Raw genomic sequence first — 14,785 nt, 5'->3', positions numbered from 1 at the left:
AACGTCTGTTCACCAGAGCGCCCCCAAGGGATGATGAGGTCGAACGGTCACAAACTCCTGCAAGACCGTTTCAGGCTGGACGTAAGGAAGAATTTCTTTACTGTCTGAGCCCCCAAGGTCTGGAACAGTCTGCCAGCGGAGGTGGTTCAAGCACCTACATTGAACACCTTCAAGAGCAAATTGGATGCTTATCTTGCTGGGATCCTATGACCCCAGCTGACTTCCTGCCCTTTGGGCAGGGGGATGGACTTGATGATCTCCCGAGGTCCCTTCCAGCCCTAATGTCTATGAAATCAATCGAAGATGTTCTTGTATCAAACAGTGCTTTTATTACTCTAAAATTCTTTAATCTCAGTCAAATTAATTGCTTTAAATATTTAATATTTTTTAAAAATACCAACAAACTAAAAAATATATACCTTTAGCTATTTTCCCATTCTTAATGAATTTCTGTATCCCATCTCAGGTTAATTCAGAAGCTAACTTAAATAGTATTGCTTTAGACAGCTGCAAGTTTTAAGCCTGAGTCTGTCAGATAAAGAGCATTGCTGGTGTGTAAAACATGGAAGGATGAAATGGAGGTGAAGCTAACTGTGCATGAAATTGTAGTAGCAGAAGAAATTGTCCATATTTTGCTAGAGTTGAAAATAGCTGCGTTCTGAGTATCTCCAGATTCACTTATACCAGATGATCATTTCAGAGACAAACAAATAAGCATATGCAATTAATTATAAGCAAATCTGAAATTACAGTATAAAATAATTGTTTTGCATGTAGATTCAATTTTATTCCTCTTTGAATTAAATGTGATGCAGGCCATGGTGCTTCATTTTTTAAATGATCAGTATTTTTTTCAATTGAATTTGAACTATTTAATGTGCATGGTTAGTCGACTATTTTTCAGTATGGTTAGATTATGCCATTTGGAACCTTGGCCAAATTCTGCATAAACTTGAAAGGAGAAGTTCTTTGTCACACTTTGAGACATTGTAGCATGTATTACAAATCAGCAGGTTTACTCTGAGAACATTCATGGAACATATCATCTCTTCATGTTGTGTAGGGCGCTGGTTCTCAACCTGTTTAGACTAAAGGCACTCTTCAGAAAATGCAACTCTTAGCTTTCACTTTTTACTTGACTCAAGAAAAATAATAGAGAAAAATCTTGTGTTGCAAAGAGTTCAGAAAGACCACAGTGGGCCAGAATATTTCTGACACCATGAATTTCTGTTTGAAGTCTCTGGGTTTGTCTTGTGAATCCTGTAAGTATTTACATCTGGTTGAAAAACACTGGTGTAGGGTCTTGTTGCATAACAAAGTAAGTAACTGTTTGGATAGAAATCAAGTTCTCAAAATATAGGAAATGATATCTTCTTCATTAAGGGCCGGGACAGAAAGGTACATATAAACCGATATAAGTATCGGAAACCAATTCAGATCTGTAACACAACAGAAGTTCAGTGTACATAAACCACTTTTAAAATGGGCAAAACTAGTTTAAAATAAACCCAGATGAATGTGTATTTAGGTGAAACCAGTTTATTGAACTTCTGTCCCAGATCCCCTCCAGATTCAAGTTAACTCTCAGTCCCCAGCATCCTAAGATGCTTTGCAGCACCTCCACAAACCCACCTTGCAGGGTGGGCAAGCTAGCAGTGGCCCAAACTATCTGCTCCAGCTGAGCAGAGGGGTAGTCTAGTGCCCCCCAGCTTCTGCCCTGGGCCACTGCAGGCATGTGGCTGCATTTCTGGAATCAAAAGTGAACTTCTGTTCACTTGTTTATCAGTTCCATCTATGCAGCTGCAGCTTAGACTAACCTGAGAAAATTTAATTGATTCAGCCTTGGGCTTTTTGAGTGTCTGTACTTACCCAGGGAGTCCAGCAGCTTAAATTTGAGGTGTCCCTGGGATTTTTTGTTTCCATGTACTGCACTATGCCAGTACACAGAGCTGCCAACAACAGGATTAAGGAGCTGTGAAAAAAATATGACTTAATTTTATTAGCATATTTGGCCATTACATGGGGAATATAAAGAGAAATTCAGCATTGTTTTTCCCAGTCTATGCTTAATGTAATGAAGCACAAAGTTAAACATTTTTATTTTTGGCACTTGGCCATTTTATTGTGTAATACTAGCTAAGAAATGTTAAATATATTAATATACTGCTTGTACTTAAGTTTCTTTTTTGCATTTAAATTTGTCTGTTTGGGGAAGGAGTTAGTATTATTGGTACAGCATATTAGGAGTAAAGCAGTGTCTCCTTGGCTTGCTGATAGACAGTGAAGGAGAAAACAAATTTTAAGTCCTATTTCAGTTTGTCTTACATTTGCACCCCATCCTAGGTTTTGCTTGTTGCTAAAATAGTTGTATTTGTAACTAATGTTTTGAAGTTAATATTGTTTATAAACAAAATCCTCTAATTGCAGACAAGAAATAGGAAACAGGACAGGATTGAAAAGCTATTCCTTTGTTTCCAACATTTTTTCACATTTTGGAGATTTCTTCTTCGAAGTGAGAGAACTTTGGCAAATGGAAATGGGACATGTAGTGTGAAAAAGTTCTTCGTTAGGGCTTTCTGCCTTCTAATCACAAATAATTTTCCTTAGGCCTTCGGCAGATGTTAAAATAATGACATGACAGGATCTGATCCCCTGTCCCAACAGTCTCATGTTCTGCCATACCATATGTGCATGACAGGACACAAGATTGTTGGGACTGATCCCAACTGCATCGTTATTTTAAAGGGAACCTTGCAGTCCAGTTGGGATCACCAAGGTTCCCATCCAAGGGCTCCCCCACCATGGAGTTTAACCTTTTCCTACACCTGGGAGCCCAGCTAGGCAGACAAACCTGGTGGTTTGGTTGCCTAGCCCCACAGCTCCCAAGAGAGCTACAAGGTGTAAGGTACATTCAGGCGTCAAATCACAGTGAGCCCCATGGCTCACTGCATCCCAATTCAGTGTTTGCCTTGTTCTGCAGCTCCCACGGGAGCATGACCTGACACCTCACCTCTCAGCATGCTAAAAACTTCAGTGAAGCCCCATGCAGTGCTCTCCCTCACAGCTGTCAGCTTGCCAACATGGAGGAGCCCATCAGGTGATGGGCTTGTTGGGCTCTCTGGGCCACCTTGTCATATGTTCAATATAAGGTGCAATGCAAACCAGCCGCAAAAAAATTCCATATATTTTGTGGAGTATTTTGTGGTTGGCTTCTCAGTGTTTTCCACCATTACTTCCCTGAATGTTTGACCGGGTGTTACTGTCTGCAGCACAGTTAATCATACCATAAGTGTAACATCTGCCAGGGCCCCAAGTCAAGAGTCTCTTGGGGTATATTTTTACAGCACCATCATTCAGGTTGGAGGGCTCAGATCAGCCTTGCCCAGGAGTAAAAATTCTTTCCTGTTGAATTATTTGAAAATTCCTTTGCTCCTGGGCACATGAAGAATTGTGGAAAAGCACTAAAAGACACTTAGGCTGCTTGAAGACATGGGAAAAAACAAATAGCATTTTAAACTCAACATGCTCCTGCATCAAGCCCAGCACATGCCCAGAGGAGGCAGTGTGTTAGTTGCACTCAGGTTTCCCAATGTCTGTATAAATCAGGTACTTCAATGGGGTTTTTTGATGCTGTTATCTAATAGCTGATTGAATCATCTTTAATTAAAAGCACCAAAAAGCCCCACAGAAGTGCCCGATTTTATGCAGATGCTGCAGAGCCAGGTTGAAGTAATGCACTACTGCCACTGGTAGAATGCATTGTTTGGTTGTTTTTTCCCATGTCTGTGAGTGCTCTTAATGCTCGAGTGATTCAGCCTGTGTTATCACTGCAAAATGGATGGCTTGCCAGCCAAAGCAGAAGTGGAGCATGAGTTCTAGCCCCCACACACAGTCATACCAGGTAGCCCTAGTTGAAAGCAACACTTGAGTGGAGTTTTTGTGGGTGGATTGGTAGAAGTTCTCAGAAAAGAGGCCTGGGTTGTAAGCAAGATCAGAAATGGGCTCAGTAGTGAAGACTAACCTGTACAGAATAATTGTGTGATGTAATTGACAAGTTGCCACCAGCATTCAGGTTGACTTGTTTTGAAAAAAGTAGAGGTGCACTGATATATCAGTCCATATCAGATAGGCACTGATAAAAGGAAAAATTGACATCATCAGCAATCAGCTTTCTTTTGGCTGGTATACCTGATAATGTCACCAGTAAATGCCACATGCATATGCATGGCCACAGCATGTATGTGGCCAGGAGTGTAGCCCAGCAGCATGGGGACCAGCATTCAGCCAGTAAGTCTGCGGAGGGGAGGGGCATGGGTGGTGCAGATTGAGGCTCCCACAGTGAGGGAGGGAGTATGGCAGGGTGCAGGACAGAACCGCAGGCAGCTTATCTGGGGGGCACATGGGACAGGAGGGGGTTGGTTTCCTGCCTCTGTGTACAGCCCCAGGTAAGATATGGAGGGTATGTGCCCCTTGGATTTGTGCGCAGGGTGATGGCAGGTTCAGGGCCAGGGCTTTCATTAGCCTCTTCCCAGCTGGGGGGTTGGGCCAGGGCTGCACTTGGAGTGGGGCTGGGAGCGGGGGCTACAAGGAATTTTAGGGTGGTTGTAGCCCACCCTGTAGCTCCCCATCCCAACACCGTCACCACACCCCAAGCGCAGCCCCAGCCCAACCCTGCTGCCAGGAAGAGGCTGGCACAGCCTCTGGCCCTGAGCCTGCAGTGGGCAACCGGCCCTCACCCCATATACAAATCCAGGGACACATGCCCTCCATTCCTCCCCCAGGGTGTGTGCAGTGGTGGGCAGCCGCCCCCTGTGCCCCCTGAACGAGCTGTGCCCACAGGTTCATCCCATGCCCCGCTCCACCCAGCTTGGGCAATGCATGCCCCTTTCCCAGGCACATGCCCTCTCCTCGCCCCTTCCCCCCCCCCCGGACTCACCAGCTGGACATTGCTGTCCAAGCTGTGGGGCTACTTGCTGGCTATCGGATTGGTATTAGCTAATATGACTGGTTAATAATAGGCCATCAGTATTGGCCAAAAGAATTCTTATCATTGCACTCCTAGAAAAAAGATGTCCCCTTTTATGGATAAGAAAAAATGTAACCCTGCATGTGTTCAAGGGCTGCTTGTGGTCCACTACAAGATCTTTCTTGCATGTAGCTTTATGTTCTTCCCAGAAAATGGTACTTGGTCTTTCAGGCATTTTGGTTCAGGAGAAAGGTAGCTAATTGAATACTTCATGCTTCTTAGAAGCATTGTATATGTTCTCTTTCATAAGGAAGTTTGGCCACAACTGCAAATGTCTAACTGGAATGATAAAGTATCAGAACTTCTTGGAAGTAAAATAAATACTTAATGTAAACTATGCTAATAAAGATGTCAAAAAGTGTTACTGTTAATAAAAGAAAATCAATTTTTACCTAGCCTTTAAAATCCCAGCTTCCTACAGCTATTCATTTTCTAAATATGCTATTATGGATGGCAGGGAAGTGCAAGGGGAAAGAATTTGAACAGCAGGTCTTAGTGTTTTGACTATTTTATCTGCATTGACTACAGAATCTAAAATAGAATAATTGAGTGGAATGATTGGGAAATATATTCAGTTTTTTAGGCTAATTCTGTTTCTTTTTGAGTGACCTGAATTCATTTTTAAGGAGGTTTTTTTTCTTATTTCACTAATTAAATTACTATAATAAAATAAGGATTATTGTCGTCTATATAGCTCTCCAGTTCTCTGCTTGTCCTCATGCTAGAGGCAGTAGCAAATGGTTACAGTGGGACAGAATCATCTTGATTCTCTGGTGCCATATTTAAAAACGTGCCATATTCTCAAGATCACAACTCATGGACCCAGAGGGACAGTTTTCCACCTTCTGCTTCCTCTATGCAAAAATTACATTTATTTCCTACATGTTTTTTCCTACTTTTTACCATCTTGAACTTTTCCTGAGCCTGAAAAAAGGTGCATGAGCCCAATACCTTGCAGAAAAAGATTTTTTTTCCCCCAATTTCTCACTTGGTCTAATAAAAAGGTATCATTTTGGAACCAAGTATTCTAGATTTTTGCATATAATTTTCTGGTGCTTTTAGTGGTGTTTAATTATACAGCAACAGGGTCTTAATTTAAGGATGCTGCAACATGGAGAAAGATGGATGCTTGTTCTTCTTTACTTGGCTTAGTACCCTGGCCAGTTATTTTAAGCAAATTTTGGCACCATTTTTTACTACCCCTCCTGTTGAAGACCATCACTCCCGTAGATGTTTTGACTAATATATCCCATAGATGTATTGAAAAATGGATAACTACCTTCTTGTTTACTTGTGGATTTTTAGGCTTTTAAAACTTTTTTTTAAATAAGTGTTAATAATAAACGGTCAAAGTGTAAAAGTATATGGCCCAACCAAGGACTGGGCATGAAACATTCATCAGTATCAAGCTACCGTTATCACCAGAGACTGAGACCCTGTCCCCAGCCCTTTGTGGGGTCACACATTTAGGACTAACAGTCTTGCTTCCACCTTGCAGTGTGCCCATTGATTGGCTAGTGCAGTGCAAGTTGGTCCAAATTCTATTGTAAGGTGAAGTATCCAAACTCAAAGGAGACAGATGCCCAGACCAGGAACCAGAGGAGGTGGAGGATGTTGTTAGAGCTGGCCCTTGCAAGCCAGTTCCTGCAGCTCTTCAGAATTGCTGCCCTGGCCTGACCCAGCAGGAAACTGGATAGGCAAATCATACTCCCCTCAGCTGCTCAGTATGGGACAGAGATAATGTACAGTTTCAGAGAATTCTTAAGTCTAGAATGCAAAGAGGGTGCTGAGGTAGCAAAGAGTGTCTGTCCTCAGCTTAAAAGTTAAATGTCTGTATCTCAGTCCATTTTAGCATAGGTTTTAAAAATACCCTGTTATAAGTGTTTCTGCCTGCTTATAAATTCAAGCTATCTCACAGTACTGTTCCATAATCTAAGTAGGATCATTCCCTGTTGATAGTTGGAAAGAACAGCTTTCAGGAAACAACAGGTGCTGTAAAAAATGAGTTTGATGATTCTCCAGCTGGCAATATAGACCGCGGAGTCAGCATTAATTTAAAGCTCTGTGATCAAGGGAGTGATCTCTGCTAGTGGATGTGCCATCCTTCAAGTGAGACAAAGCTGAAATGTTTGGCTGTATTTACTAAAGATTCTGTAGGAGTTTCGTACCTGAGGTGTAAATTGTTCTAGTTAGTTTTCAGCTTGGGTAATTGTATCTTATCGATTGGAACTATTTATATGTGACCTAGTGTTGGCAATTTAAATTGAAGGGATAACACTTTAGTTCCCCCTCAGAAAATTTGCTGAAGTGTTTTGACTTTCTTTGATTTCAGACAGGATGGCATGTAGACTATATTTATTCAAATCCAAGATGTGGTTCTGTCCTGAAGCAGGCAGTGACTACAGCTCTGGAACTGGAGAGGCTGCCTGCCCTGGGCCAGAGTTAGGGTGGCTTATGCAGGGGAGACTGCGGGAAGGGGGTGGGGAGTGTGGGAGAGCCTGTGTGTTTGGGGAGCCCTAGGGGAGCACAGGGTCTCAGGATATTCAGAGGAGGAGGCACAGGGTAGACTTTATGGTGTGAGGGGGAAGAACAGGGGAGACCACGCAGTGGCACAGGACCTGCTATGGCTATGGTCCCAACCAGAGCCTAAGAACACAGCCGTAGCCACTGCCTGCCCTAGACTGGGGCTGGGGCCAGAGCTGCTGTCACCACTGGTGCCAGGCCAGACCAGGGCCAGAACCACTATGGGTACCTATACATGTGATGGAGCTCTGCTCCGACACATGCTAATTAGCATGCATTGGAGCACACTCGATCAGTTGAGTCTGTTGTGAGTCTGCTGGAGCGTGCTAGTTAGCATGCTCCAGCAGCCTCCATGTCACTATTCAGGGTTCCTGTGTTTCAGAATGGCAACAGGGGTGCTTTAACTAAAGGGCATCAAACAAGTTTTAGTAAAGCACCTGCACCACCATTTTGAAGCATGGGGTGCTGAAGACACATGACACTGTGGGCGCTTTAAGTAGAGCAGCTCAGAGAGCCGCTCTAATTAAAGCGCTTTCCCTCCTCCCCTTCCCCCCCCCCCACCTTGGAGCATGTGTATAGATGCCCTATGTACTCTGTGCCCCCTGTCAGTGCTGGTTAGAAGCTAAGCAGTGGTGGGGTGGAGGGATAGACAGCAGGGAGACAGGCACTGAGTGGGGGCAGGTGGCTGTGGGGGCTGGCAGGGTAGGAATCTGTTTCCCCTCCACAGTGTAGGTGGGAGGGGGGGGGATAAATTTAAGATGGCCCTCTTACAGTTAGATTCTATACGTGGAAGACTGTACGTTTGTTACGGATTTTCTATATATAGAAGAGAGTCGTCTTACATTTAAAGTAATTTTGGATTCGGGTGAATATGGTAACATTTGCTGCTGTTACCTGTTTTGCAGCCCTGCCTGCCTCCATTAATGGAACTGTTTGTTCCCCCCCTGTATATTTAAAGGATGGTGTAAAGGACCTTCTACACCAAATCTCAGACTATGAATTATTTTACCCTAGTGTTAAAATTTCCCTCCTAAGTCTTTTTTTAAGCTTGAATTGAAGCTCTGTAAAGTCAGAGGAAGATCGTCAGATTTTAGTGTTGTAGTAATCCTGAGAAACTGCAGGAGGAGGGAATTTTATATGAATGTTTAAATAGTTTTTAATTTTTTTGTGGAGTATATATGAATCAGATTAGAAACTATAATAACAATTTATTTCATCTCTCCAAATCACTAATGGTTTTAGAAAGTCCTTAATGCACTATCATAGAAACGTGACTTTCATGAAGACTAAACAAGCAAAGCATTATTTTAAATGAGCCAACTTACAAATTAAGTATTGTGTAATGAACTGAGTCAAATTAGATTTGTATGCATCTGCTACAATACAGAATGGTGTGTATCATTCTCTTCTGCTACTTTTAAATAATGCTTAAACTTAGTACATTTTTTTCATCAGCAAGTTTCAAAAATTTAATTATTCCATTTTGATTTGACATGCTGGCAGTGGCAGTGAATGTTAACAAGTGTAGCATTATATTTTTTTTTTTAATGATGCAAAGGAACTTATGTATCTTGCAAAAGACACTGCTGTCTAGGTTTATAAATGTAGTTGATTTTATTTTTGTCTAGCTTTCTAGTGAGAAATGACACAGAGCAGCTGTTTGTCTCGGTATGAATCTGAACTTTTTGTAACAACACAGATGGACTTTAAGTATGGGAGAATTATAACTTCAGAATATAAACACATCAATAACATAGCTATTTCCTTCATATATAACCTAGGTGCAATCAGTTATTGGCTATATACATTGGGATAATGAGTAAAATACTTAATTATTTTGTGAATTCCTGCAGAGATACTATTGCAAAGAATTCCCCTTTGTTCACACAGAAGTACATTATACTGTGTTGTTTATAATGACCAGGTTTTTAAAATGTTCACAATGTACTTTTATTTGTACGTTACGGCTGCTTGCAGACATTGGGGGGGGAAAACCCAGCACTTTAAACTATGTGCATTCCCAAACCAAGCCTCGCGTATGTCCAGAAGAGGTAGCACCGTAGTCAGACCTGGCTCACCCAACATCTGTATAGATCCAGCACTTTAGTGGGGCTTTTTTTGGTACTTTTATCAAATAGCTGATTGAATCAGCTTTAGCTTAAAAAGCACCAAGAAAAACCCCACTGAAGTGCCTAATCTATGCAGATGCTGTAGAGCTGGATGGAAATAATGTGCTGCTTTTCCAGTAAAGTGCATTTTTGTTTGTTTGTTTTTTAACATCTGCAAGCAGCCTTTGTTACTTTTTAACTATATTCCAGTTGTGATTTGCAATTTGAAATGAAATTAGAGAAAATGCCTTGTTACTGCACATCTTCTTAAGAATCCCAAACTTATTTGTTAGATGGAAAACAAGTTATTACTGTCAGTAATATTGAACCAGTCTAACTAGAGCAAAGCCCTCTATACTCTATTTTGCCTCCGGAATCAAAGAATATGCCTACTAGTATCTGAATCCAGAGCTGTTATTGATATACCAGGCAGAACAAAATAATTTGCTTCAAGTAGGCACTGTGTTTCCTGGCCAGTATTTGCATTGACATGTAAAGGAAACAGTAATTAATATAGTTATTGAGAACACTGAACGTTAAGGTCAGAGTTTGTAACTTAACTTTTCTGAATAACATTGTCTTCACTCTTTTTATACAGTAATTAATTGCTGCACTTATTTAACTTAAATCACCCTAGCTATATGATTTAAAAACTGAAGCTAAGCAGACAGATAACATTATTCCTCTCAAATGCTGCTCTTTAAAAAATAGCGGGCTTCAGCAGTGAGCCAAATATTAATTTTAATCATAAAATACTTTCCTACATTCAACTGAAAATTTAAGTATGGTCAGAAGTGTTTTTATCAAAGCAAGTTTCCAAAAGCTGCACTGAATAGATAATACAGCCTTATTCTAACAATTTTAATTCAGTTTCCTGTGGAAAATGATTACTGCTGATTAATGCAGGCCAGACAAGATGTCACAGTGTCCCTGTAAATACTAGTGTGTACATCAGAGGGCCATTCATCTACAAAATTATTAGTAAATGTTAAGTTTGACCTAAATTTTAGAAGTTCAGCATACAAGATAAAATGTATCCCTAAGCCATCATTGTAGTATTTATGAAGCATAAATAATTGCCTTATTTTGCAACCACTGTAATGCTTCTATGACTAATTATTGCTAACTTGGAAAAGTTAATAAATACTAAAATGTGATAAGAATGTAAATAGGTAGAATTTTGTCTTTTTTATTGTATCTATTTACTTTTTCACTGACATCCTGCCACACTTTGTAGCTTCTTTCATTTCATGGAGTCTCAGGACAGCAGAGACTCCCTATGCTTGAAGAAGGGTGACTGTGCCCGAAAGCTTGCCAAGAACCTTTTTTTTCCAACTACTCAGTTGGTCTAATAAAAGATATCACATCTACTCACAGAACCTTGCTCACAAAATATTTCACTGAAGTCTTGAAACTTTTGTTTAGTATTATAGGCTTCTGTGTGCTTGTTAACTTGAAATACAATGCACAACAAAATATTTCTGGCTTCTGAATAACTAATTTCAGACTTTTGTTTGATTTAATTATGGTTTTTCCTAATTTGAGCTACGACTGCCACCTTTTGGACACACTGGAGCTCATTATTGGTTACATGTAGTGGCTCAGACCGGTCATGTATTTTTATATTAAACAATATTTTAATAACATCTGAAAAGTAGGAGTCATTGTGTTCCCATTCTAAAACAAATAGGAACTTTGCCATACTGAAGAGTTAATCAAGCAGATCATTCCACTTTTCCATTTGTATTTCTAGACTATAACCATGGCTGAAAGCACAGGACTGACAGCAGAAAACAGAACAGCAGATTGGGCAGGGGAAAAGGTACTTTGAGGATGGGGGGATAAAAGGATCCAAAAAAGTTGGTCCGCAAGGCAACAGTGCAGCTAGAATTCTCCTATCCGATTTTTAAATGTGTGATTAAGGTAACGGGTTAAAAGGAGTAGTCTTCTGCAAACAATTTTTTCAGCCAATAAGGTCAGGCACAGATAATGGATTTAGCTGACTGATTTAAACAGTATAATTCAATATCTGTTTCCAGTTTACAAGTTTGTTTTGAAAGGAAGATTATTTTTTATTTAAATTTAAATATTATTTCCAATTCTAACTGTCCAAATTTAACTAGACAGGCTGAACAGCCCACTGACAACTAGTTCTACTGTCACATAGAAAACATAGGCCAAGATGATCAGAAAGTAGCTTGCTAAAATTAGGTCTGTAAGCCCAATGTATAGGAACCATAATATGTTGCATGATTTTCAAGCAAGACTGGACAGGCAGCAGCTCTCACTGACTTTAGACTTTGAAAATATTGCTAGCTGTTTTGAACTTAATTCTTGTCACGTTTCGGGGGGGGGGGGGGAGAAGAGGGGAGGCATATGTGAAGTGCCACAAGGGAATGTTGCTATCTTTGAGGAGAGTCAGCTGTTCTGAATGAGAATAAGACAAGGCATGGATTCTGTGGCTCCTGTGTAAGTACCTTTAATTATTCATTTCTAATCGCCATCAATGTAACATTGAATGCTTTTCACAAAGACAATGAATTCAGTAGATAATTGAAACTAATTTTAAGCTACTTTAAGATATTTAGGATATAAACAAATGACAATTTTTTACATTGCAGCTATATGCAGGGGCTGTTCTTGAAGTGTGTGGATGAAAATTGGGAAGGTTCCCTCAAGTCCAGGGTAAGTAAAGCTACCATTAACAATTCTGCCCCCAAATAGGAAATAATTGCTGCAGCTGAATGAATGGTATTTTTAAGCAGCTGTACATTCTGTAGAGAACTGTTAAATTGAGACTGTTTTGTAGATTTTTTTTATTACTGGAACTAATATACCATATTGCTTTATAACATTTACTGGCAAATTTATGCAGTATTGTTAGGATGAATCCTGAAGCATCTAACTGTTGTGTAAGTGGATGATGGCATCTGACTACAGTGACTGGAATACAGCAGTGAGAGGGAAATCAATAATGTCAGTATGTGATAGGAAGAAATATCAAAGAGAAGTCTACAGAGAATTCCAATATGGAAGTGTTTTCATGAAAGGGAGGAAGGTTTTAAATAATTGTAGCTCTTCTATCTGTTCAATTAATAGATGTTTAGTGTGTCACTTGCTAGACATGCATTTCTCATTTAGGTAGATATTTCTAAAATATATATAAACTCCACACCTGTACCATACTAAGCAACAAAATCCATAGTAGAAAGGTTAATCAGTCTTCTCCTGCCTATTAAAGTGGCCAGACAATTCCCATTTTAAGGCTCTAGCACAGTTGCTTGCAATACCAAGCATTAACCATTTGGGTTGTTTTTGATGTTAAATATCTGCCTCAGGTAGATTCCTTTAATTTCAGTTAATACTTCATTTTTGATAAGGCTAGGGGAAATGTATTAATATGATTTGTCTCCGTTTAAAAAAAAAAAATTTAAGTGCTTTATTGTTCATACACCTTGGAGTAGGGACCTTGCATTTGGCAAAGAGTGTCCTTTGCCATCTCCAAATTTGGTCATATTATAAGCTTAAAACCATCTTCAACATAGGCTTAAGGCCGCCTATTTTAAAAACAGCCAAGGAAAGATAAAGGAATAGACTAGACAAGGAATGTGGAGAAACTGGAAGGGTCGGGAAGAGAAACTGACTGAGATTGGGAAAGACAGTATAGAATTGGGAGCTGATTGGCAGTGGGAGAAACATTGAGATCGGAGAAAGAAGTCTTGAGCTAGGAAATGGCTGAGGAAACAGTTGAGGGTGGGGGGCAGAACAGAGAAGATAGATCAGACAGAGAGCTGTGGCACAGGAAACTGAGGCTTCTTGTGCAAAGACTGAGGACCAAAACTGTACAGGGGAGAGACTGAGTGAATGAACAATATAGGGAGGAACAAGATGGAAACTGAGGTGTGGGGAGAGGTGGGATAAGTCAAACAAAAGCCATGAGGGGAAATGGGACTTACTAGATGAGAAGAATTGTAGTGAAATAGGCATGAAAAATAAAGTCTGGGACTTAAGTGCAAAATAATAGAATTGGGACAAGGAGAAGGGGGGAAGAGCTTTTGCCTGCTGAAGTAACCCCCTCCATACTTATTGGTGGAAAAGTCACCACTCTTCTGCTGTCAAAAAATATTTCTGAGACCCACTGGCAAGGTATGCATTTCATTTGCTCTTAGTACTGATGCAGAGGATAACCCTGTATTATTAGTTTCTCCATCAGTGCAATCAGGAAGGGTTTCTAAGTAGGGATGTAAATATAGTTTTAAAAATATTTGTTTAGCCTTCTCTAATTGTATCGTTAAATGATTAACCCACAACACAGCAGCATGGACACAGCTGCTGCTAGAAGCTGCTCTGGTTCCTTGAGCTCTTTTACTGGGGGGAGGAGGCAAGCCCAGCCAGCCAACACGTTCCACCTGAAGACCTGTGCTGGGAGGGAGGGAGCACCTGTGAAAGCAGCTAATTGCTTAATTGAGAAGTCATGAGGCTGCTGCTGTTTTCTCCTTAGGCTATGGGTACTAGGTCCTCCTCCCTCTCCCCCTTCCTCCTCCTTTCCTGTCTGCCCTCTGCCTTCTGATTCCGGCTGGGGCACCCCTGGGCTTCCCACAGTTTTCCTGTGACTGCCTGGAGCTAATGGATAACCTGTAAACTAACTGACCTAACTGGTTATCACTGCACTTATCATTTAAACGATTAATCATTTAACCTTTCACATCCCTACTTTTAAAATAAATCTAATGGTTACATTGCTGACTGAAACCAGGTGTCCAAAGAGAGTGGTTGCTCCTTAAGGACGTGATCCTCCAAGCCCAAAGGGAGGTAATCCCAACATGGATCAAAGGGAGCAGGAGGGCACGCAAGCCCCCATGGCTCACCAAAAGCATCCGGGAATGTCTCGTAGCTAAAAGGGAGGCGTACACCCAATGGAAAGGAGGGGCCATCACCAGGGATGACTATACTGCAGTTGCTCAGGGATGTAGGGGGGCAGTCAGGAAGGCCAAGGCAGAGATGGAACTGGGACTAGCTTTCCAGATTAAGGACAATAAGAAGTCCTTCCTTAAATACATAGGGGGTAAAAAGAAGGTTCCAGGTAATGTGGGGCCCCTGCAGGGACACGTTAGGAAATTTGGTCATC

General features: G+C 40.9%; 1 protein-coding gene across 1 annotated transcript in view; it reads left to right on the top strand.

Moving 5' to 3' along the window:
- Positions 1–14,785, top strand: part of SELENOF (selenoprotein F) — a 54,260-nt gene that overhangs the window by 17,991 nt on the left and 21,484 nt on the right. Inside the window, exon 3 of the mRNA XM_090048575.1 lies at positions 12,279–12,342. Coding sequence (XP_089904701.1) covers positions 12,279–12,342 — 64 coding nt within the window. The remainder of the gene's footprint in view (positions 1–12,278; positions 12,343–14,785) is intronic.

The sequence above is a fragment of the Crocodylus siamensis genome, chromosome 5 (assembly GCF_052110815.1).
Source record: "Crocodylus siamensis isolate JL-2025a chromosome 5, ASM5211081v1, whole genome shotgun sequence".
Lineage (NCBI taxonomy): Eukaryota > Metazoa > Chordata > Crocodylia > Crocodylidae > Crocodylus > Crocodylus siamensis.
This window is presented reverse-complemented; position numbering and strand designations above follow the sequence as displayed.